The sequence below is a fragment of the Onychomys torridus genome, chromosome 1 (genome assembly GCF_903995425.1).
Source record: "Onychomys torridus chromosome 1, mOncTor1.1, whole genome shotgun sequence".
Taxonomy (NCBI): domain Eukaryota; kingdom Metazoa; phylum Chordata; class Mammalia; order Rodentia; family Cricetidae; genus Onychomys; species Onychomys torridus.
In genome coordinates this window covers 155739503-155761447 of record NC_050443.1, presented here as the reverse complement: position 1 = coordinate 155761447, position 21945 = coordinate 155739503, and the positions used below count along the sequence as shown (strand labels likewise).

At 43.7% G+C, this 21945-nt stretch overlaps 1 protein-coding gene across 6 annotated transcripts in view; it reads left to right on the top strand.

Moving 5' to 3' along the window:
- Ide (insulin degrading enzyme) overlaps positions 1 to 21945 on the top strand; it is a 100261-nt gene that overhangs the window by 21096 nt on the left and 57220 nt on the right. For 3 of the 6 annotated variants that reach the window (XM_036168025.1, XM_036168014.1, XM_036168032.1), the window contains exons 2-4: positions 11091 to 11275; positions 12853 to 13060; positions 17068 to 17237. In XM_036168025.1, coding sequence (XP_036023918.1) covers positions 11091 to 11275; positions 12853 to 13060; positions 17068 to 17237 — 563 coding nt within the window. Of the gene's footprint in view, positions 1 to 4980; positions 5138 to 11052; positions 11276 to 12852; positions 13061 to 17067; positions 17238 to 21945 lie in introns of those variants that run through there. The other 3 variants (XM_036168007.1, XM_036168004.1, XM_036168041.1) reach the window with 2 other exon arrangements.

Below are 21945 nucleotides of genomic sequence, written 5' to 3'. Positions count from 1 at the left end.
ATCTGAGTGTGGCTTTGTGCACCTGAGTGCAGTATGGAGGTCAGAAGAAGGTGTGCGATCCCTTGGAGCTGGAGTTACAGGTGTTTAGGACCCATCCGACATCAATCCTGGGACCCGAACACGTGTCCTCTGTAAGCACAGTATGTCCTCTTAACTGCTGAGCCAGCTCTCTGGCCCCTGCCGACTTCCCTTTAAAAGTCATTGGGCCTGGCCATGGTGATGGTGCATGCTTTTAATCCCAGCACTTGGGAGGCAGAAGCAGGCAGATCTCTGTGAATTTGAAGCCAGCGTGGTCTACAGAACAAGTTCCAAAACAGCCAGGGCTATACAGAGAAACTCTGTCTTGAAAAGAAAGAAAAAAAGTCATTTTTGGTTTCATATAGTTAAGTACTTATTCTTTATTTACCAAGGTGATTGTGATTCTTCTTTTTTTCTGTTTGTGTGGTTTCATGCATATTTTTGAAAAACATGTCACACACAAACCGATTATATAATTGTTTTCATACAAGATGTCTCTGCTGTATATTTCCTTTAAAAAGCATTATGTATAGCAATACAATTTACATATTAAATAACTATAATAGAATGATTTTAAGTAGGTTTTTGTTTTGTTTTGTTTTTCGAGACAAGGTTTCTCCATGTAGTTTTGGTGCCTGTCCTGGATCTTGCTGTGTAGACTAGGCTAGCCTTGAACTCACAGAGATCCACCTGGCTCTGCCTCCCAAGTCCTGGCATTAAAGGCATGCGCTACCGCCGCCCAGTTTAAGTAGTTTTAAATAAAGAAAAAGGAAAAATTTCAGGTTTGAAAACAAAAACAAAAACAAAAACAAAACAACCAACCTTCTCCCAAAAGTGAATTTAAAGTTAATAATTCTTTTCCTATGTGGGTCAGTGTAATAAATGTATTCAGTGACTAGTCATACCTAATTCCTGTTGCACTAATGCTCAGGGGAATTAGAAAGAGAGCCCAGCTTTCGAAATCACTGCCTGAATGCAACATCATTCGTTGGATTCTTTTGGAATGTAAAAATGATTCTCACTCCTTCAGTTACCAAAGCTGAATTCACAGATCCACCGTGGAAATAAAAGAAAACTATGTTGGAGTTGAAACTAGGAAAAGATTAGCTTTATGCACTCTTTGTGACTCATGTGTTCTTTTTGCTTTTTTTCTTTTATGAGACAATCCCATGCATCCCAGTTTTGCTTGGCACCCACTCTGTATCAGACAATGACTTTGAACTTCTGATCCTCCTGAGTGCTGGCAGGACACCTGTTTATTGATGCTGGGGACTGAACCCAGGGCTTCCTGCCTGGTAGGCAAGCATTCTACCAACTGGGCTACATCCTCAGCCCATATTTTCCTTTTTTATGGGGAGTGTATTGTGAGAAGGTTTTCCTCTCAGGGACTCCATGGGCAGACTCAGAATGTTCTTCTAGGATCCTTCCACTGCCTGCCTTTGCTTCATAGAGAGAAGTAGAAGAATCCTAAAGCTTTCCTTGGAGTGGTTGTTTTGACTCACGTCATTTTAGTATTTGGCATCTGTAGTTAGAGTTTTCCTACCTGGCCCAGAGTCAGGACAGATCTCTCTCACCCGCCAGGCCCATAGACGCTCAGACCAAACCAAGTAAACACATAGAAACTTAGATTGCTTACAAACTGTATGGCCGTGGTAGGCTTCTTGTTATCTAGTTCTTCTATCTTAGATTAATCCATTTCTATTAGTCTATACTTTGCCACGTGGCTCGTGGCTTACCTGTACCTCACATTTTCCTTGTCATGGCAGTGGCTGGCAGCATCTCTCTCCAGCCTTCTTCCACTTCCTCCAATTCTCCTCCTTGTCCCACCTACCCTATCCTTCCTGCCTGGCTACTGGCCAATCAGCACTTCATTTATTTTAACCCATCAGAGCAACACATTTGACATTCAGAACATCCCACAGCAGGCATCATTAGAAAGGAGAATGGGGTCAAGGAAGGACTGTGAGGTGGTAGCTGGGACAAGGCAAGCTGTGCATAATGGCTCTAGGAACCACCTGCCGTCCCTCCCCTTCCCACGCTTCCTCTTTCTCTGTAGTTCCTGCTTTGCCACAAGTCAGCTACCTGACCTACTGCAGTTAGGCAAGTTACTTCATCAGCAGGTTTTGTTTGTTCTTGAAGTTGAGGAAGGCGACCGTCCCAGCAGCTGTGAACCACTGCATGAGGAAAATGAGAAGATTAAATGAGCAATTTATAAGATAATGATGTTAACAAAAATGGGAGTGATTGTTAGGACTAGGCTTGTACAATGGTATCTCACATTTTGTAATAACCCGAAGACTGTGCAGAGGGTACTTGTGATGAAGATGCTTGCCCCCACCTGTAACTATACCTCTTAAAAACCCTGTGCTAAGCCGGGTAGGGTGGTGCACGCCTTTAATCCCAGCACTCGGGAGGCAGAGCCAGGTGGATCTCTGTGAGTTCGAGGCCAGCCTGGTCTACAGAGCGAGATCCAGGACAGGCACAAAACTACACAGAGAAACCCTGTCTCGAAAAGCCAAAAAATGAAAAAACAAAAAAACAAACAAAAAAAACAAACAACAAAAAGAACCCCTCTGTGCTAAGAACTGTAACCACAAGAGGCCTAAAGAGGAAATTTGGGTCATTCACTTAAGCTTTATAAAGTCCCTGGAAGGTGTTCCCTGCTAACTGTCTCACACTGGAAATTAACAGCCCTTGATAAGCAGACACCTGAACCACACACCTAGTCAAGAACTGTCTTTAAAGGGCTGTTGCCATAGGGTCCATCTGAATCTCATCCACCCTAATTCATTTAAGGGTTCAGTTGTTGATCATGAACTCTTCTTCCAGAGGGCCAGGGCACAGACTGAGAACAGTTAGGCTCCTGCCTAGGACAAGGGCACAGTTTCCAACTGTGGGTGATGTGACGCACCCCGCAGCGTCTTAGTCTACCCCTGATTTCTTGAGCTAGCTTCTTATGAACCGAAGAGAACCTGCCTCTAAGACAGAAGGGCCATGATAGATGACAGGCTGCTGTTTTTTAGATCAAGTAGCACTTACTTGATAACTGTGGTCCTAACGTAAGTTAGTATGTGGAGGCATTAGACTTCCCCACGGTACCTGGAATGCTCTGCTCTGCTTACAGTGGGGAGCAGGGTTGTTTTGTGCTGTGTCTTTGAGTGCTCATCTCTGTGTCCTTCCTCCGTGTGCAGGAGTGTTGTAAGATCCGAATTCCATTAGGTTTTGGGAGTGGATGGGTGGGTTCCCCAGAGGGAGGCTTAGATTTATAAACATAACTATTAGCATGATCACTTACCTGTTCAGGTTTACAGCTCGTTATTTCTAAACCGGTTTTAACTCAAATCTTGTGGAGTGCAGTGGGTGGGAAGAAAGCCAAAAGCAAAGTAAACTTTCCCAATCTATTAAATTTAACGATACATGAGAAAGACTGTAAAAGGTCATCTGAATAAAAGGCTATTTACATAGTAAGGTTTTAATAGCAGTAAAATCACATTCAATTTAAGAGATATTAGAAACTTCATAAAGCATAAATCTGTCTGTTTCTAGCGTTATAAATCACAGCCTTCCTTCTGTGGAACACACCTATCCACTCCCCAAACCACATACTCCTGGGTCGCAAGATGACCCAGCAGGTAAAGGGACTTGAGCCCACTCCCTCAAGCTATCTTCTGACTTCCACACACAAAAGTCGATAAAATGTTATATAAAATTAAAATTCTTAAATTAAGGGGTTGGGGATTTATCTCAGTGGTAGAGCACTTGCCTAACAAGCGCAAGGCCCTGGGTTTGGTCCTCAGCTCCGGTTAAAAAAAAAAAAAATCTTAAATTAAAAAAATTTAAATTCTTAAAAATTTGGTACAGGGATTTGGAAATGATTTTCTATTAATGCAGATTTGCTTTGGAAAACATGAAATGCAGACCTTCACATGTTTCACTTCATAACTTTTTTTTTTTTTTTTCTCTAAGACAGGGTTTCTCTGTGTAACTCTGGCTGTCCTGGAAATCACTTTGTAGACCAGGCTGACCTCAGACTCACAGAGATCCGCCTGCCTCTGCCTCCCGAGTGCTGGGATTAAAGGTGTGCACTGCCACCACCACTCAGCCATAATCTTGCTTGTGGTTGGTTTTGGTTTGCAGCGCTAGGGATGGAAGCAGAGCCTGGTCCATACTGAGCTCCTAGTTGGCCACCGAGCTCCATCACCAGCTGGTGACTTTCAGGTGGAGGGTCTGGTTGCGTTGCAGTCGTCAGGAGGCCTGGCTTCCTTCTTCCCTTCTCTGATTGTCCCCGTCCCTCTTCTCCTAAACTGGGGTACGTACTGCTCTCCCCTACTTCATTGTGCCACCAGACAAGCCGGTGCCAGCGTCAAAGAGAAATGACTTTTCTGTTTGCCTGGTGCCCGACTGCGTCTTGCCGAGCAAGGGCTCTGGTGTCCTTCCCTATCTTTGTGGTGGTGTCCGGGCTTGGGCCTTCATAGGCCTCCTGAGGTGTTTGTTGGATATGGGGGTAGGCTGAGGCCCACCCCGGCAGGGTGTGAGTTGTGATGATAAGTTTTTGTGGAACGATTTTGGGTATTGACTTACTCACCCTGAGCCTCCACTTCTGGGGATCTTGTAAAAATGCAGAGTAGGTCTGTGGTGGACTCTGTTATTTTCCATCTCTTCAAGTTCCCAGGAGGAGCCAGCAGTGCGAATTCTCCAATTACAAAAGACTAAAGAGTATGGTTGGCTTTTGTGAGTAGTTTCAAATTCTGAAGAAAGTCACAAACGTTTCTAAACATGCCTCAGTTTGTCAGAATGCTGGGTGATGACAGTTCTGTACGTTAGGAAGTTTCCAACATATGGTAATATCCCTAAAGTTGACAGCAGTTTTATTGCTCCTACAGTTTTGACTTTGACAAGTTAAAAATACCAAATAAATGTCTGGGAACGCATGTGAGTTAGAATTTGCTCCTCATCTGAAACACTGGGATGCTTGCTTGTCGAAGACGAGGCTTATGCTAATGAGGAAGCCGAGAGACATGTGATCTCCCGTGTATAAATATGAGTCCACAGACAGGCAAGCTGTTGATGACTCCATCATCATCAGAGGTGTTCCAGCCCTTCCCCAGGTCTCCAGAAGGTAAGCCTCAACTCTGGAGAGAGGGCTGGTAATACATTGTCGGTAAATGAGTCCTTCTGAAATGCTGCTTATGTTTCCTTTTTTCTTTCTTACTTCCCGGGAAAGCCATGGTATTTGACACGCAGCACTGTTAGTTGGGGAATTTTACTCTTTTAGATTCTGTGTACAAATGCCTACAAGCAGTTGCATTGGTTTTTGTGTGTAACTTAGAGGCTAAGTTTGTCTCTCGTCTCAGCTACACAGGGGTGTGAATCAGGCACAGCTTCAGTGTCCAAATGCTCACAGCCGTGTCTGTGACGGACTCCAGTCGTTGAGAACTAGTGTTTGCAATTCTGCTGCTGGGCGTTCCCGCTTCTACTTTGTTTGATTGTGTGTGCAGGTTGAAATATGATCTTGCTACGGAACCCAGGCCGGCCTCTAACCCTTCCTTGTTCATCTGCTTCGGCCTCCTGCTTATTAGGATTTCAAGTGCCTGGCACAGCTCAAACTTTCTTTTTTGTTTTGTTTTTGTTTTTCTGTAAAATTTAAATCTGGACAGGAGAAGTTGAAAACCTGCAAGAAGTGTAGTATATATTGCTCATAGATGAATTGGCCATTTTTATATAATGAGGTGGGTTTTGTTTTTATTTTTATTTATTTATTTATTTTGAGTCAAGATATACCAAGCAGGTTGGCCTCAGATTCCAAACAGCTTCTGAGAATGACCTCCAACTCCTGATCCTCCTGTGGTTGCCTCCGGGAAGCTGGGTTTACAGGCTTAAATGCTTCCTCCCCTGGCTTCTAACAGTTTTAACCCTCCAGAGGATTACAGTTTGTTCTATCAAAGTGGGGTGAATCTCACCTTCTACAACTAGTGTGCACCAAGGGAAGTCTGCGAGTCATCATCATCATCATCATATTTCAAATCATTTGTAATCCTTGGGTCTCCTAAAGTGAACCACCTGGGCCAAGCTTAGTAGCAGAAGCTGCTTGTAAATGATGGTAGTGTAAGCAAAAATCCTATAAGGTTCGCTCCCACTTAGTGAAGAGCTTCATCAGAAGCGTGGGCTCTCCCTGAAGTGGAGCCTTGCTGGGCAGGCTGAGGCACATTGTGTGCTACACGCCGAGCTGCTTATTACCACATTTATTTGTTTGGTTTGTTTTGTGACAGTGTCTTACTGTTGTAGCCCTGGCTGGCCTGGAACGCTATATGTAGACTAGGCTAGCTTCAAAGTCACAGAGATCTGGATGTCTGTGTTTCCCAAGTCTTCCTCCTTCCCTTCCTCCTTCCCTCTCTCCCTTCCTTTTTCTTCAGGGTGGTGGTTTGGTGGCATATGATGTCTAGTTAGAGTATTGTCTCCACTGTTATATGTCTTTCTTTTTCTGATTTACACAGTCTTGCTATGTAGCCCAGGCTGACCTTGGACTTGCTGTGTAATCAAGGATAGCCTCAAACTCAGTATATCCTCCTGCCTTACCCTCTCAAGTACTGAGAGAGCAAGACCACCTGCCTTGTGCTGCCACTAGGTTGGAACTCAGTTTCCTCTCAACCCCAACCCCTAGTGCTAGGATTGCGTGACAGGCAGGCACCTACCACCTAGCCACACTACTAACCCTTGAATTCTTTTGCTTGTTTAGGCTTTTCTGAGATTGGGTGGTGAGTGGGAGGGGGTGAGGGGCATAGTGTGTGGGTGGGGAGAGGGGAAGGTGTCTTGGTATCTAACCTCTGCTGATCTTCTGAATCTCCAGTCTCAGTGTGGTGTCTTCATAGGTGCATGCCACCACGCCTTCCTGGAAAGTAACAGTTTGAAATGGTGATTCTATATTGAACTCAAAGTTTTTGAAACAATGTACTGAAGGCATTTGCTACTTCTAAACAAATTTGTCATTTAAGAATTCCCCGACTGTTACCTAAGCTTCTTTGTGCCCTTATTTGAATGAAGTCTTAGAGTTTTTTGTTACCCTGAGGTGTATGTTTTTGTCACAAACATTGGTTTTTAGATTTTTGAATTCAGATTTTCATCTTTCTTTAACAATAAAGTTGCCTTGTGGCTACTGATAGGGAATAGTTGTTAGTAATGACATTTCACTGGGACATGGTGGAACATGCTGGTGCCTGCTTGAAATCTCATCACTTGAGAGTAAACACCAACAGATCAGGAATTCAATGTCATCATCAGCTACATTTTATAGTATGAGGCCAGCCTGGGCTACAGGAAACCCTGTTAAAAACATACATATAACCCATTCCCAAAGCAGGCACCTCACTTTCAAATTACTGCCCTTGATTTTCCCCAAAATGTCGTGTGTGTGTGTGTGTGTGTGTGTGTGTGTGTGTGTGTGTGTGTAGAAGCTAGAGATTGATGTCGAGTGTATTCTTTAGTCACTTCCACCTTATTTGTGTGTATGTGCGAGGGTAAGTGTGTGCTATGGCACACGTAGAGTCAGGACAACTTGTAGAGGTTGGTATGTTCCCTGGGTGCCAGCGAGTGAACTTAGGTTGGTTTGGTGGCAAGCACCCTTATCTGCTGAACCGCCTATCCAGCTCCCACCCAAGCTTGCTCACTGAGGCAAGGTCTCCTGGTCAAACCCAGAGTTCCTACTGTTACTAGGCTTGCTAGCCAGCTTGCTCTGGAGATCCTCTGGCTCTACTGTAGAGCCTGGGATTACAGGAGCATTACCTCACCCACCTGTGTTTACATGGCTTCTGAGGATCTGGTCCTCGTACTAATGCGGTAGGTGTTTGATCACAGCCACCTCCCAAACCCTTGTTTTGAGGTGTTAACACAGTGTTTTATCCCGAATAATGGGTGCTGGTCATGGAGTGCTGGGTATCCACCTATTTGCACCTGCAGTGCTGGGGTAGAGTGAGCTGCAGCATCCAGCTTTTGTATTGGTGCCGGGATATGAACTCAGTTCCTCATGCTTGTGCAGTAGACATTTTATATAGACCTAAGACATCTCCCTAGTCTCAACTTTTTATTTATTTTTTAAATTATTTTAGTCTGTCTGTCTGTCTCTCTCTCTTTCTGTTGTCTTTATGCACGTCCATGCACCACATACATACTTGGTTCCTGCAGAGTTTGGAAGAGGTCATTGGATGGACTGGAGTTCTAATAGTCTGTTGTGAGATGCCATGTGGGTGCTGGGAATTGAACCTCCAGGACCTCTGGAAGAGCAACCAGTGCTCTTAACTTCTAAGCCATCTTTCCAGCCCCTTACTTTGTTTTTTAAAGAAAGTATTTGTACTCTAAACAGGGCAAAATCATTAGCACTGCCTGTATAAAGCATGATGTGGCTTAACATTTTTATTTGTTTTATATGTGTGCTTTGTTGCATGTTTTTGTGCACCACTGTGTGCCTCTGGAGGCTAGAAGAGGGCTTATCATCTGAAACTAGAGTTACAGATGGTTGTGAGCCACCACATGGGTCCTGGGAACCAAACATGGGTCCTCTGCAAGACCAGCAAGTTCTCTTAACCACTGAGCTATCTCTCTAGGCCTGCATTATATGATTTTTTTGTTTGTTTGTTTGTTTTTCAAGACAGGGTTTCTCTGTGTAACTTTGCACCTTTCCTGGAACTCACTTTGTAGCCCAGGCTAGCCTCGGACTCACAGAGATCCGCCTGGCTCTGCCTTCTGAGTGCTGGGATTATAGGTGTGTGCCACCACCGCCTGGCTCATTATGTGATTTTTAACCATAAAACCAGTATTATAATACAATATTGATCTTTAAAATTCCAAATATCAGTTGAGCATGGTGGTGCACACCTGTAATCCTAGTTCTTGGGAGACTGAGGCAAGAGAATAGTGAATTTGAGGATAGCTTGGGCTGTGTAAAGAGAAAACCCAGCCAAACAAAATCTAAATATCATTTCTGAAAAAATATATATATATTTGAGACTGTGTTAATAGCAAATTTCCTTGGTTTACCAACTTTTAACTCTGATTACATATATAATTATATATAATTTTAGAGAGGAAGGCATTCTGTTAAAAATTAGGCTAGACTTTTCTCCTAATGCTTTGAGGCTCCCTCCCCATTTTAGTGTGCATGTGTGTGTATGCGTGCTTTGAAGATGCGTGGGCACATATGTGTGTGGGGTTGTATGGGAGCCCGAGTTTGATGTCAGGAATCTTCCTTGATTATTCTTCCATTTTAATTGGAGTGAGGAGGTCTCTCCATTGAACCCAGATTTCCCATGTGACTAGTCTTGCTAACCAGTTTGATCTGGGGATCTCCGGTCTCCACCTTCAGAGGCTGGAATTACAGGTGAGCCACCTCACCCTCCTGACATTTACGTGGGTTCTGAGGCTCTGAACTCATGTCTTCATGGATGAGTTATGTAGTAAGCGCTTAGCCATCAAGTCATCTCCCAAAACCATCTCTTGAGGTTTGTATTACAATATTTTATCACAATGTTTATGCTCCCTGTGGTTTGCCTTTAGGTCTGGCTGTTGGTCATTTATTTGTTTTATTGTCATAATATGGATTGTCTAACTCAGGGCTTCATGCACACTAGGCCAGTGTTCTACCTCTGAGCTCCATCGGCAGCCCTGGCTATCATCAGTCTTCAAAGATCTACCTTGTCTTTTTTTTGTTTGTTTGTTTGTTTGTTTTTGAGACAGGGTGTCTCTGTGTAGCTTTTCGCCTTTTCTGGAACTTGCTTTGGAGACCAGACTGGCCTTGAATTCACAGAGATTCGCCTGGCTCTGCCTTGCGAGTGCTGGGATTAAAGGTGTGCGCCACCACCACCCGCCCGGCCGGTGGTTCTTTTTCTATCATTGTCTCTGGCCTTCCTGGAGAAGAAAGGGAAGACCTGCCAGAGGTCTTGTTTGTACAGTGCTGGGGATTGAACCTACAGCTTCCCACATGCTAGGCAAGCGCTCTGCCATTTAGTCCCAGCCCGAGGAAACCCTTCGGAAGATAAGGTATCTAGACTGTTCATGCCGCGGCAGTCAGCACTTCAGCAGACTATGAAAACTGCTTGGGGTCTTCCTGACTTTTCATTTGTTTCATGTCCTGGCTTTTGTTGCTTTCAGAAGGCAGCTTGTTTGTCTTGTTTTCAAATATTTCATAGCATGGAATAGAGGCTATTCCGCATGCTCTGAGCACACATATGTGAGACTCAAGACGATCCTGTTCAGCCTTATCTTGGAATCCATCAGGCTGAGCAATTTGGCTGATTCAGTATGGATTCTTACACAATCTCTCACCTTACTCTCTAGCAGATACCTTTGCACTGTGTATGGATGTAGTTATTGGTGATGGAAAACCCATCACACTGACCAGCTCATGGTCCAGCCATCCAGTCAAATCCTCATTGAAGTGCTTATCTAGATAAAAAGTGGCTGTACAGAACAGCACTGCCAGTGCTTGTCTGCAGAGTGAGGGGTGAGGTGAGAGGAGGAGGCTACACCCTGCAAGTAGCCTGTAAACCATTTCCTTCAGGGCTCAGTGGGAAAGCAAGCTTAGCTGTGAGTGAATCAGTTCAGCCCTCAGCAGCAGAAGCTGCAACAGCAGAAGCTGCAACAGGTGTTTTGGTTGTTTTCTGTTGTTTTGGATGATGTTATATGAATTTGCTTGATGTTCTTTCTTTCTTTTTCTTTTCTTTTTTTTTTCTTTCTTTTGGTTTTTGAGACAGGGTATCTCTGTATAGCTTTGTACCTTTCCTGGCACTCACTGTGTGGTTGTGGTCCAGGCTGGCCTTGAACTCACAGAGATCCGCCTGGCTCTGCCTCCCGAGTGCTGGGATTAAAGGTGTGCGCCACCACTGCCCAGAGAGTTAGTTCAGGGCAACACCAGCTGCACTTGGGAGATGGTGGTGGTCTTTTCTTTTCTTTTTTTGGGGGGAGCTGAGGATCGAACCCAGGGCCTTGTGTTTGCTAGGTAAGCGCTCTACCACTGAACTAAATCCCCAACCCTCTTTCTTTCAGGAGCAGTCACTGTACAACAAGTATCCTTTTCTTTCCAGTTTCCAAAGAAAGACTGACAGCAAAATGAGTAATCCAGCTATCCAGAGAATAGAAGACCAAATTGTCAAGTCTCCGGAAGACAAGCGAGAGTATCGTGGGTTGGAGCTGGCCAATGGCATCAAAGTGCTTCTCATCAGTGACCCCACCACAGACAAGTCATCGGCGGCACTCGATGTGCACATAGGTACAGTTAGTCTCCTGGGTGATCCAGTGGCAGCAGCATTTGGTAGAAGGTGCCGTGAGCATAAGGACCCAATAGTTACCACATTTATGTTTTTTCTTATTCTTATTGCTGTTTGTTTTGGTTTTGTTTTTGAGATAGGATCTCACTCTGTAGCCTAGGCAACCTAAAATTCACTGTGTTGCCCCCTCTAGTTTGTCATGATCCTCCAGCCTCTCAAGTGCTGGAGTTGTAGACATAAGGCACCATGCCTGTTTGTGGTGTTGAGACAGGTCTCACTATTATTAGCTCAGGCTGGCCTGGACACATCTAATAGAGTCCCGTTATATTTCCAGCTTAGGTGATGTAGCCACAAAGAAATGCATTGCATCCTTTAAGCCAGTTTTTTCCTCTGGTGTATTAAACTCCTTATTTTATAGATCCTTTTTTCCCCCCCTCCAGTTTTTTGAGACAGGGTTTCTCTGTGTAGTTTTGGTGCCTGTCCTGGATCTCCCTCTGTAGACCAGGCTAGGCTCGAACTCATAGAGATCCTCCTGGCTCTGCCTCCCGAGGGCTGGGATTAAAGGCGTGTGCCACCGCTGCCTGCCTATTTTATAGATTCTTGTGTGCACATTTCTTCTATATGTAATGTCACTTTAGTCCTGTATCTCCTACACATGTATATGCTTAATGAGTAGTAGTTTCTTCTTTAATAAAAGCTTTAATTCAGTGACATTTTAGAATTGGAGGAATAAGGTAATATTGAACAACTAACTACTGCTTACCTTAATACAGTGTTTTGCAAATATCTATTTGTTTCTCGTTTTTTTTTTTTCCCCAGACCGGGTCTCTATTATGTAGACCTGGTTGTCCTGGAACTTACTATGGAGACCAGGCTGCTAATATCCAATCTGTATTCAGAGGACTAAGATAGGAATATCTAAAAGACACAACTGAGGCAAGAGAAGGAAAGTATTCTGCTTAAAATTTCACAGCTATGTTGAGTGTGGTGGCTCACACTTTTAACACTAGCAATTAGGAGTTGGAGGCAGGAGGATTACTCTAATTTTGAGACCAGCGTGGGGTACATAGAGAGACTTTATTTCAAAACAGCAGCAACCAGAACATTAGAAATAAGAAAGTTTTGTAATTGTGGAGCTGCTGCTCCTCAGACTGCTGACCAGGGACGTCACACAGTTGGCCAGTGTTTTCCCCTGAGTGATACCCAGGCAGGGACTGCAGGCTGGCCTTCCTGTTTACTTTCTAAGTAATGCCAGTTCAGAGCAGCCTCACTTACTCACTCATTCTCTTGGTGTGTGTGATGTTGAGAAGTTCAGATCACTTATAACTCATTTCCATCTACTAGCCACTACCATTAAAAAGTGGACAATTACCGGGCGTTTAATCCCAGCACTCGGGTGGCAGAGCCAGGCGTATCTCTGTGAGTTCGAGGCCAGCCTGGTCTACAGAGTGAGTTCCAGGAAAGGTGCAAAGCTACACAGAGAAACCCTGTCTCAAGAAACAAAACAAAACAAAACAAAACAAAAAGTGGACAATTACATATGTGCCTTCATTAATTATATATGTGTTTTCTCTTCCAGGTTCATTGTCAGACCCTCCAAATATTGCTGGCTTAAGTCATTTTTGTGAACATATGCTGTTTTTGGGAACAAAGAAATATCCTAAAGAAAATGAATACAGCCAGTTTCTCAGTGAACATGCTGGAAGTTCAAATGCCTTTACTAGTGGAGAGCATACCAATTACTATTTTGATGTTTCCCATGAACACTTAGAAGGAGCCCTGGACAGGTAACACTGAATGCCTTGCAAAATATAGAATTTTGTACAGTTACTCACATTAATAAAAATAGTAATTACTGTTTTTACCAAGATGACATCACCGTTTTATAGTTTAACAGAGATATTGTAGGGCTGGTGAGGCGGTCAGTGGGTGGCCCTTGCCACCAAGTTTGCTGACCTGAGTTTGCTCTAGGAGCTACATGATGGCAGGAGACGCAAGTCATTCTCTGACCTCCCTGTGTGTGTCTCTCCTCCCTGCCCAAGATAATTAAATACAGTATTTTTTCAAAGAAGATTTTTTTTTAAAGAAGATATTTTGTAGCCAGGTATGGGGGCAAATGCCTCTAATTGTACTCTGGAGGCAGAGATAGGTGGAGCTCTGAGTTCCAGGCCAATCCTGGTCTACAAAGTGAGTTCTAGGCCAGCCAGGGCTACATCGTGAGACCCCGTCTTTAGAAAACAGACAAAACAAGAGGAAAAACTGCGTTTATAAAGCAGAGGATGAATGAGAGATGTCACACTTTTACTTTGTGGTGGAGGGTGATAATGACTCAGCTGTGAACTGGCCTTTAGGACTATAAAATCGTATATGGACTTATGAAATTGTTACTAGCCCTTTGTAACTTTAACAGATGGTAGGTAACCTGTGACAGGGCCTGGAGGATGACTCAGCGGTAAGAACACCGTTGCTCTGCCAGAGCATCTGGGTTTGTGCCAGCACCCACGTGGTGGCTCATCGCCATGTATAACTCCAGTTCCAGGGGATCTGACACCCTCCTCTGGTCCCAGGCACACACATGATACACACACATACATGCAGGCAAAACGCTCAAAACCGTTTAAAAAAAAAAAACCTTATGAGTAAGAGAGTAATTTATGACAGTGTCACAGATCTCTTAAACCCAGTTAGTGTTCCAGAATGTTATGTCTTAGGTAATCTTTCTCTAGTCACACTTGTCACTGATGCTTATTTAGTGGATATAGAATTAAAAACAAAGCAAAATCCCGTGAGTGTGTGTGAGTGTGCATGCCATGGTTTGTGCTATGTGTTCGTATGCAGGCATGCAGATGCCACAGAGTGCGTGTGGAGAGGTTAGACCACAGATTTGCATGTCCTTGCCTTGCACTGTCATTTGCTACCACAGACAACACCAGGCTAACTCTCTGCCTCCCAGCTTCCCTGAGGAGTGCTGGGAAACAGTTCGTGGTACTGCCGCTGGGTCCTAATTCAAGTCTTCAGCCTTGCACTGAAAAGGGCCTTCCTCACTGAGCCATCTTCACAGCTCAGACACAGACTGTTCCAACTTTGAGGATGTCTTGAAAGTGTTTTATGGAGCAGGCTTCTTTAGGACAGTATATTTCTTTTATTTAAAAGTTTTTAAAGCCGGGCAGTGGTGGTGCACGCCTTTAATCCCAGCACTCTGGAGGTAGAGGCAGGCAGATCTCTGTGAGTTCGAGGCCAGCCTGGTCTACCAAGTGAGTTCCAGGAAAGGTGCAAACCTACACAGAGAAACCCTGCATCGAAAAACAAACAAACAAAAAATTTTTTTTTAAATTAGCCAGGTGTGGTGGCACACACCTTTAATCCCAGCACTTGGGAGGCAGAGGCAGGTGAATGTGAATCTCTGTGAGTTTGATGCCAGCCTGGTCTACGTAGTGAGTTCCAGGACAGGCAGGGCTGTTAAACAGATAAACTCTGTCTTTAAAAACCAATAAACAAACAAATAAATAAAATAGAATTACTTTTATTTACTTTATGTGTATGTGGGGGTAATGCACATGTCATGGGATGCATGTAGAGGTCAGAGGTGGACAGCTTGTGAGAGTCCCCTGTCTCCTTCCACTGTGCACTGTGTGGATCCCGGGGACTGAACTCAGGTCAATCAGGCTTGGTGGAGACACCTTTGCTTGTCCAGCCATCTCCATCTTGCTGGCCCCTAATTTAATTTCTTTTTTTTTTTTTTAATACATTATTTTTTTAAATTGATTTATTTATGTATTTTATGTTAATGGATTTTTTTCCTGTGTGTACACCAGCAGAGGGCATTAGATCCCATGGGACTACAGTTATAGATAGTTGTGAGCCACCATGTGGGGGGTGGGCTTTGAACTCGGGACTTCTGGAAGAGTAGTTCTGTGGACTCAAGAAAGGTTATATTGGTTGCTTATGTTAGAGTCACATACCATGTTATTTGTGGAATCGATGCTTATTAAAAATTCATAGGCTATTTACTATTTTATAAAAGCCCATGATCATGACTTAGACTGTTGTGACATACTTAAGGTTTTTCATTGCACTGTTTTTATCCTACTAATTAAAGTTTTTCTAAAATTCAAATCACACCTTTTAAAATTCAGTCACTTAATTTGTTTGTCCTGAGGTGCCTGAGTTTTAATGAGATTGCACTCTGCGGGCTATACATTTAAGATTTTTAAAACATTTGTTTGTTTGTTTGTTTTTCGAGACAGCGTTTCTCTCTGTAGCTTTGCGCCTTTCCTGGAACTCGATTTGTAGACCAGGCTGGCCTCAAACTCACAGAAATCCACCTGGCTCTTTAAAACATTTTTTAAAAGATTTTATTTATTTATTATGTACACAGAAGAGGGCACCAGATCTCATTACAGATGGTTGTGAGCCACCATGTGGCTGCTGGGAATTGAACTCAGGACCTCTGGAAGAGCAGTCAGTGCTCTTAACCTCTGAGCCATCTCTCCAGCCCATAAATTACAGGTACTCTTTTTTTTTTTTAAGACAGCGTTTCTTTGGAGCCTGGCCTGGAACTTGCTCTGTAAACCAGGCTGGCCTCGAACTCACAGAGATCTGCCTGCCTCTTCCTCCCAAGTACTGGGATTAAAGGCATTTGCCACCACCACCCAGCAAACATTTTTAAAAATTATTAGTATGTGTGTATGTGAGTTGTGTGCATAGGAGATATGTGATGTGTGTATGTGTGTATATATGTGTGTGTGCATGTGATCTGTTTGATGTAATGTATGAGTATGTATGTATATATATATATATGCATGTGTGTACATGTATGTGATAATTTGTGTGATGTATGTGCATGTGATATATGTTTGTGACTGTTTAATGTGTGTTTGAGTGTGCATTATGTACAAGTGTGTAATAAAGTGTGTGGTGTGTGTTTGTGACTTGTATAATGTGTCTGTGTGTGTGTGGTGTGTGTGTTAGGGTCGAGTGTGTGTGTGCTCATGCCTTGATGCATATGTAGAGGTCAGAGGGGATTTGATTCTTTCTCCTGTGGATTCCTGAGATCAAACAGGTTGTCAGGCAAGCACCATTATTTGCTGAGGCATTTCATTGGCGTCCTAAGAAATCATTAAGGTTTGGCAATTATCAACTACTTTTCTCCCTTTTGAGGAAACTAAGTCTTACGGATACGTCAAACTGCAAGTCTTCAGTAGACCACAGCTGTCTTTTACGTCAGCTTTTAATATTAATATTCTTATATTTTCACTAAGTTTAGCATCTCTGGAAAGATCAACACCTCTGAATTTACATATGTCCACTATTGTATTTTTCTTCTATTACTTAGAATTTCTTTATATTCATTTTTCTTAGAGTAATGGTACTTTTTCCTTTTCTTTCTTTCTCTCTCTCTTTTAAAAAATGTGAGTGGCTGTCTTGGAACTCACTCTGTAGCCCAGGCTGGCCTGGAACTCACTCTGTAGACCAGGCTGTCCTGGAACTCACTCTGTAGCCCAGGCCGGCCTGGGACTCACTCTGTAGCCCAGGCTGGCCTGGGACTCAGAGATCTGCCTGCCTCTGCCTCCTAAGTGCTGGGGCTAAAGGTGTGTGCCACCAAGCCTGGCCCTTTATTTTTTTCCTGGGTCTTGTGCATTCTTAGCAAGCATTCTGTTACTGAGCTGTGTCCTCAACCCCAATTTCTTCTGGTCTTATGTAATTCATATTAACTAACAGTTTCAAAAATATTTTAAAAGCTGTTCTTTTAAAATCATAGCTCTCAAGTTGGGATTCTGCCTGATGTTCTTAGGTTTGCCCAGTTTTTCCTGTGCCCCCTGTTTGATGCGAGCTGTAAAGACAGAGAGGTAAATGCAGTCGATTCGGAGCATGAGAAGAACGTGATGAACGATGCCTGGAGACTCTTCCAGCTGGAAAAAGCTACTGGGAATCCCAAGCACCCCTTCAGCAAATTTGGAACAGGTTTGTTAGCATCATGCATTAACTGCTGTGTGCCTGGGTCTCACTGAATCTCCTGGGTCCCTGCACAGTGTTTGCATAACTTCTCATTTCATTTTGAATCCCATTCAAGTAGGAGTCCATGTATTTCAGGAGTGGAACAGTTAAGAGCTGTGTGTGGTTACCAGCCAGGGCTTCGAGCATGCTAGGCAAACATTCCAAATGAAGCTACACCTCTTTTGTGTTTTTGAAACTGAGTCTTGCTCTGTAGCCCAAGCTAGCCTCAAACTTAAAATCCTGCTTTAGCTCTCCTGCTGCCAGATTACAAGCAATTACCCAGCGAGGTGACTGTTTTTAAAAATGCTTTACTTAAACTATGAAATGAAGATAATACATGATTTAGTATACTTATAAATTTATGTTTATTTTCTAAATTAATTTCTTTAAGTTTAGATACTATTTCCTAGACATATAATAGCATATAATAGAGAAATTGACATAACTGTAGAATTAGGTGTTTGTAGAAGTTAGTTAGAAAGGTAGGCAATAGTGGCTTCCTAATTTTACTCGTATAGAAATCTCTCTCCCTCCCTCCCTCCCTCCCTCCCTCCTCCCCTCCCTCCCTTCTCTTTTTTCTCTCCTTCCTTTAGACAGAGTCTTTTGTATTTCAGGATGGCTTTATCACACTCTGTGGAGGAGGATGGGTGATCTTGAACTCTTGATCTTCCATTGCTAGGATTACAGACCTGACCACCACATTATTTTTTTTCAAATCTGAATCCCTGCGTGGTGTCTACGTGGCTTTCCCTTTTTCTTTTTTCTATACATACCTTTGGTTTTAGTTCTATAGGTTTTAATAAATTGGAAGCCTTTGTTCTTCCATGTTTGGTTTTGGTATTTGACCAAAGTGGGAGCAGTTAAGTATTTTCACAAACAGTCTTGGAATGGGAAAGGAGAAAATGTAGTTGTGCTTATTCTCAGTGACCTGTTTGTCCTGTTGTAACCCCATAGACACTGAGAGCAACTGGGTGTAGTCACTTGGGAAGGAAATAAAAGAGGAAGGGAAAGAGTGGGTGGCCCTCCTTGACACATGGGTGGACCACAAGCAAGTGGGAGGACTCTTAGGTGGGGCCGTGTTTCTGCTGTGGGTGACACTTTAATTGTCTGTGTGCTAAATTGTTAGGTAATTTTGTGTAACAAGTTCCAAGGTTATAAATGGGGCCATGTTTACTTTGTCGGTTACTTGTCAGGCTAATTTTTTATTTCTCAGAATGTAAAGGATATTGTCTACACTAGCAGGGTCAACAGGTGGAGAGGGAGGCAAGGCAAACCCAGGATTTCCACGGAGTCAGATCAGGCATGATTTCCCAAGATCATCATCTCTTTCCACCTTGCTGGTTTTTATTGAATGCTGTGTTAACAAGCACTTTTCTTTAAGTAGAGTATTTTACTTAGTTATTGGCTTATTTTTTGTTTGGTGTTTTGAGACAAGGTCTCCTGTGTAGTCCATGCCTTGAAGTCCAGTCCCCTGAGTGCTGTGGCAGCAGTTGTGTGTGTTATTCATGTGGCCCACACTGGCCTCAGACTCACTGTTGCCATCCCGTTCATGCAGTCCAGGCTGGCCTTCTGAGTGCTCTGGTTACAGGTATGCACCAGTACATCTAGCCTCCTTTGCCCACAATTGGATCAGGCTATTTGTTTTTGTTTTGTTTTGTTTTGTTTTGTTTTTTTCCCCCAAGACAGGGTTTCTCTGTAGCTTTGGAGGCTGTCCTGGAACTCGCTTTGTAGACCAGGCTGGCCTCAAACTCACAGAGATCCACCTGCCTCTGCCTCCTGAGTGCTGGGATTAAAGGTGTGTGCCACAATGCCCGGTGGAATAATTGATTTTAAATATAACGTATTTATGTAAATGCATCATTTTGATCATCATTTTTGTGTATATCTCTGTGTTCTGTGTATGCTATGTGTGTGTGAGTGTTTGTGGAAGCCAGAAGAGGGTGTCAGGTCTATGCTACTAGAATTATTAGGCGGTTGTGAGTCACCTGGTGTGGGTGTTAGAAACAGAATATAGTTTGAAGTGGAGTTCTAGTGTATTCCATTCTCAAAGCAGCTGCTGGGCCAGCAAGATGGGTTAGCCTGTCAAGGCACTTCCTGCCAAGACGGACCTAGCTGATCCCTGGGACCACGGTGGAAGAAGAGAGGTTGTCCTCTGACCACGTGCACACCCGCACGGTGATATCAGAACAGTACATAAATAAACATGATCAACTTCGTTTTTAATTCACCACACATTAGGTAGGATCTTTTTGTTGGTTTGTTTTTAAGACACGGATTCTCTGTAACAGCCCTAGCTGTTCTGGATCTCACTCTGTGAATCAGGATGGCCTCAAACTCACAGAGATCCGCCTGCTTCTGCCTTCCAAGTGCTGGGGTTAAAGGCGTGTGCCGCCATAGCCTGGCGGTAGGTAGGATTTTTATAACAGCTCTTTATATAGGATAAAACCAGTGAGAGAGAAAAGCTTCAGTGGCAGATATATACAAAGTGGAGAGTATCAGTCACAGGCATGCCGCTTCTCCTCTGATTCCTAATCATGGGCACAGGAGTTCTTCTCTGGGATTTCTAGTTCTAGCAACAATCCTGTCAGTGGCTTAAATGCCTTTGTGCTACAAATCAAAACCAGTTGCTCTACCACTAGGGCTTTTGGTTCCAGTCAATGAACAGCTTAATCATCGTGGTCTGTTGTAACAGTTTGAGAATGTGGTTTATACATTGCAGAGTCATTAACAGAGGAGACCCTCAGTCAGCCACACTGCTGAAGCTGCAATACGGTCTGAGGGTCAGATTTCTACTTACAGAATGCAACCACTCACAAAGGTTATGACGCCGCCAGTGTATATTGCACAGATGTTAATTCTTGGTCCTATGTTAGGGTGAGGTTTCTATACAAGGCCTTCCTAAGCCTTTGCCTTAACTTCTGTTCTAGTCATTCCTACTTTAATTTACTTCTGAAACCTGATCTCACGCTGTTGCTTCATATACCAGGCTGGCCTGAAATTAAGAGATCATCCTGCCTCTGTTCCTGAGTGCTGGGACTAAGGGTGTGTGCTACCACATCCAGCCTCCTTACCCTGTTTGGTTGACTGAAGCTGAGTATAGATTTTCTTTACAAGTCCAGGCCAGTCAGAGGTGACACTCGAGTGTAGTGTACTTGACTGTAGTAGGAAGTTGAAATGAACAAAACCTTCTTTGGAAAGGGTCAAAGCTAGTAAACAAAGCCCTCAGCGCCCCATGCTGAGAAGAATGATGGGGAGCCAGGAACAGGTATTTGTCTCATTTCTCCTGTGTTCCTTTAGTGTACCAGCTCAGGCTGTATTTTATTGGCATGGTAGGTCATGCCTAGAGGCAGCAAAACAATGACAGACAGAGCAAGACTCTCCAGGAGCCCAGGCCTCTGACTGTCCCTCTTCACTCACTGTAGGTTGGGATGGAGAAGAAAGGGTGTCTGTGCACTTTGATCCTGAGCGGGCTACAAGGCCTCCAGTGAGAGGGTTCCTGATAGTCCTGTACCTTCTGTGCATGTGGATGGCCCAGCAGTTAGATGGCATTTTTGTTCTGCATTTTGGCAGAACTGAAGGGCAGCACCTTCATGACTGCAGATACCAGTTTTGAGTCCACCAGTGTCCACAGAGTGAGGAGCTGTGGCCAGCAGATAGACCAGTACCAGATTTCGACACTGGCTGGCCGATGCCCACATTCCCTCGGGCTGCTGTGAGCTGAAGGTCTGTCCAGTCCCTGCTGTCATCGATATCTGGGTCAAAGCCACCTTCCAAAAGCCGCTTAGAATAAAGTATCCTATCAATGCAGGCTGGTAGCAAGGAAACATTATTCTGAGAACCATTTATAAAAACATGATGGTGTGTGATGGTGTACCCTGTAATTGCTGTATTTGGGAGATGGAGGCTAGAGGATCAGGAGGTCAAGGTCATCCTCAGCTACATAGTGAGTCTAAGGCCAGCCTGGGTCACATGGTACCCTCTTACAAACAAACAAAGGTAGGGTACTGCTGACGTGGTGGGTGGAGTATATGTAATCCATAGGATTAGATCTTTGCTTCAGTGGTCACTCGTGCTCTATCTGAATTCTTCACAAAGTTCAGTGGACATATTCAGTGCTGTACCAGTGGTGATCTGTAGCCTAAAGCAGACACAGCATCAGCTCCTGCTAACTGGGCCAATCAGAGGCAAGCAGAGCTCACTCTGGGCTAGTGGTGGCTTCTTGCCCTTGACTTTCTGACATGACACCTTTGTAATAGATGTGATGTCCTTCTGTTGGGCATGCAGTGTTTGTCTTTCTGTGAAATAGTAAGTATTGATCCTCAATGCCTTCCCTCCCTAATTCTGATTCCCTTAATTCTATTTATTATTCATTCTCTGTTCATTAACGTGTAGAGACAGTGAGCAGAAAAACCTCTTTTCTACAGTTTGGTGGGCCAGTGGCACAGTTATTGCACAAAAAGCAGGGTAAATGCTCCATTCATTCTGTTCACTTACCAGTTTTCAAAATAGTGTGTTGGTTCCCTGCCATCCTTCGGAGATGACGTTTATTTTTGAGTATCACAATCCATTTGTGGATGTAGGAATATTGGATATATTTTAACTGACTTAATCGTTTCTATACTCTAACCTTTTCCATAGGCCTTGCGTTCTTGGGCCCCTTTGCCTCCTGCCTTTT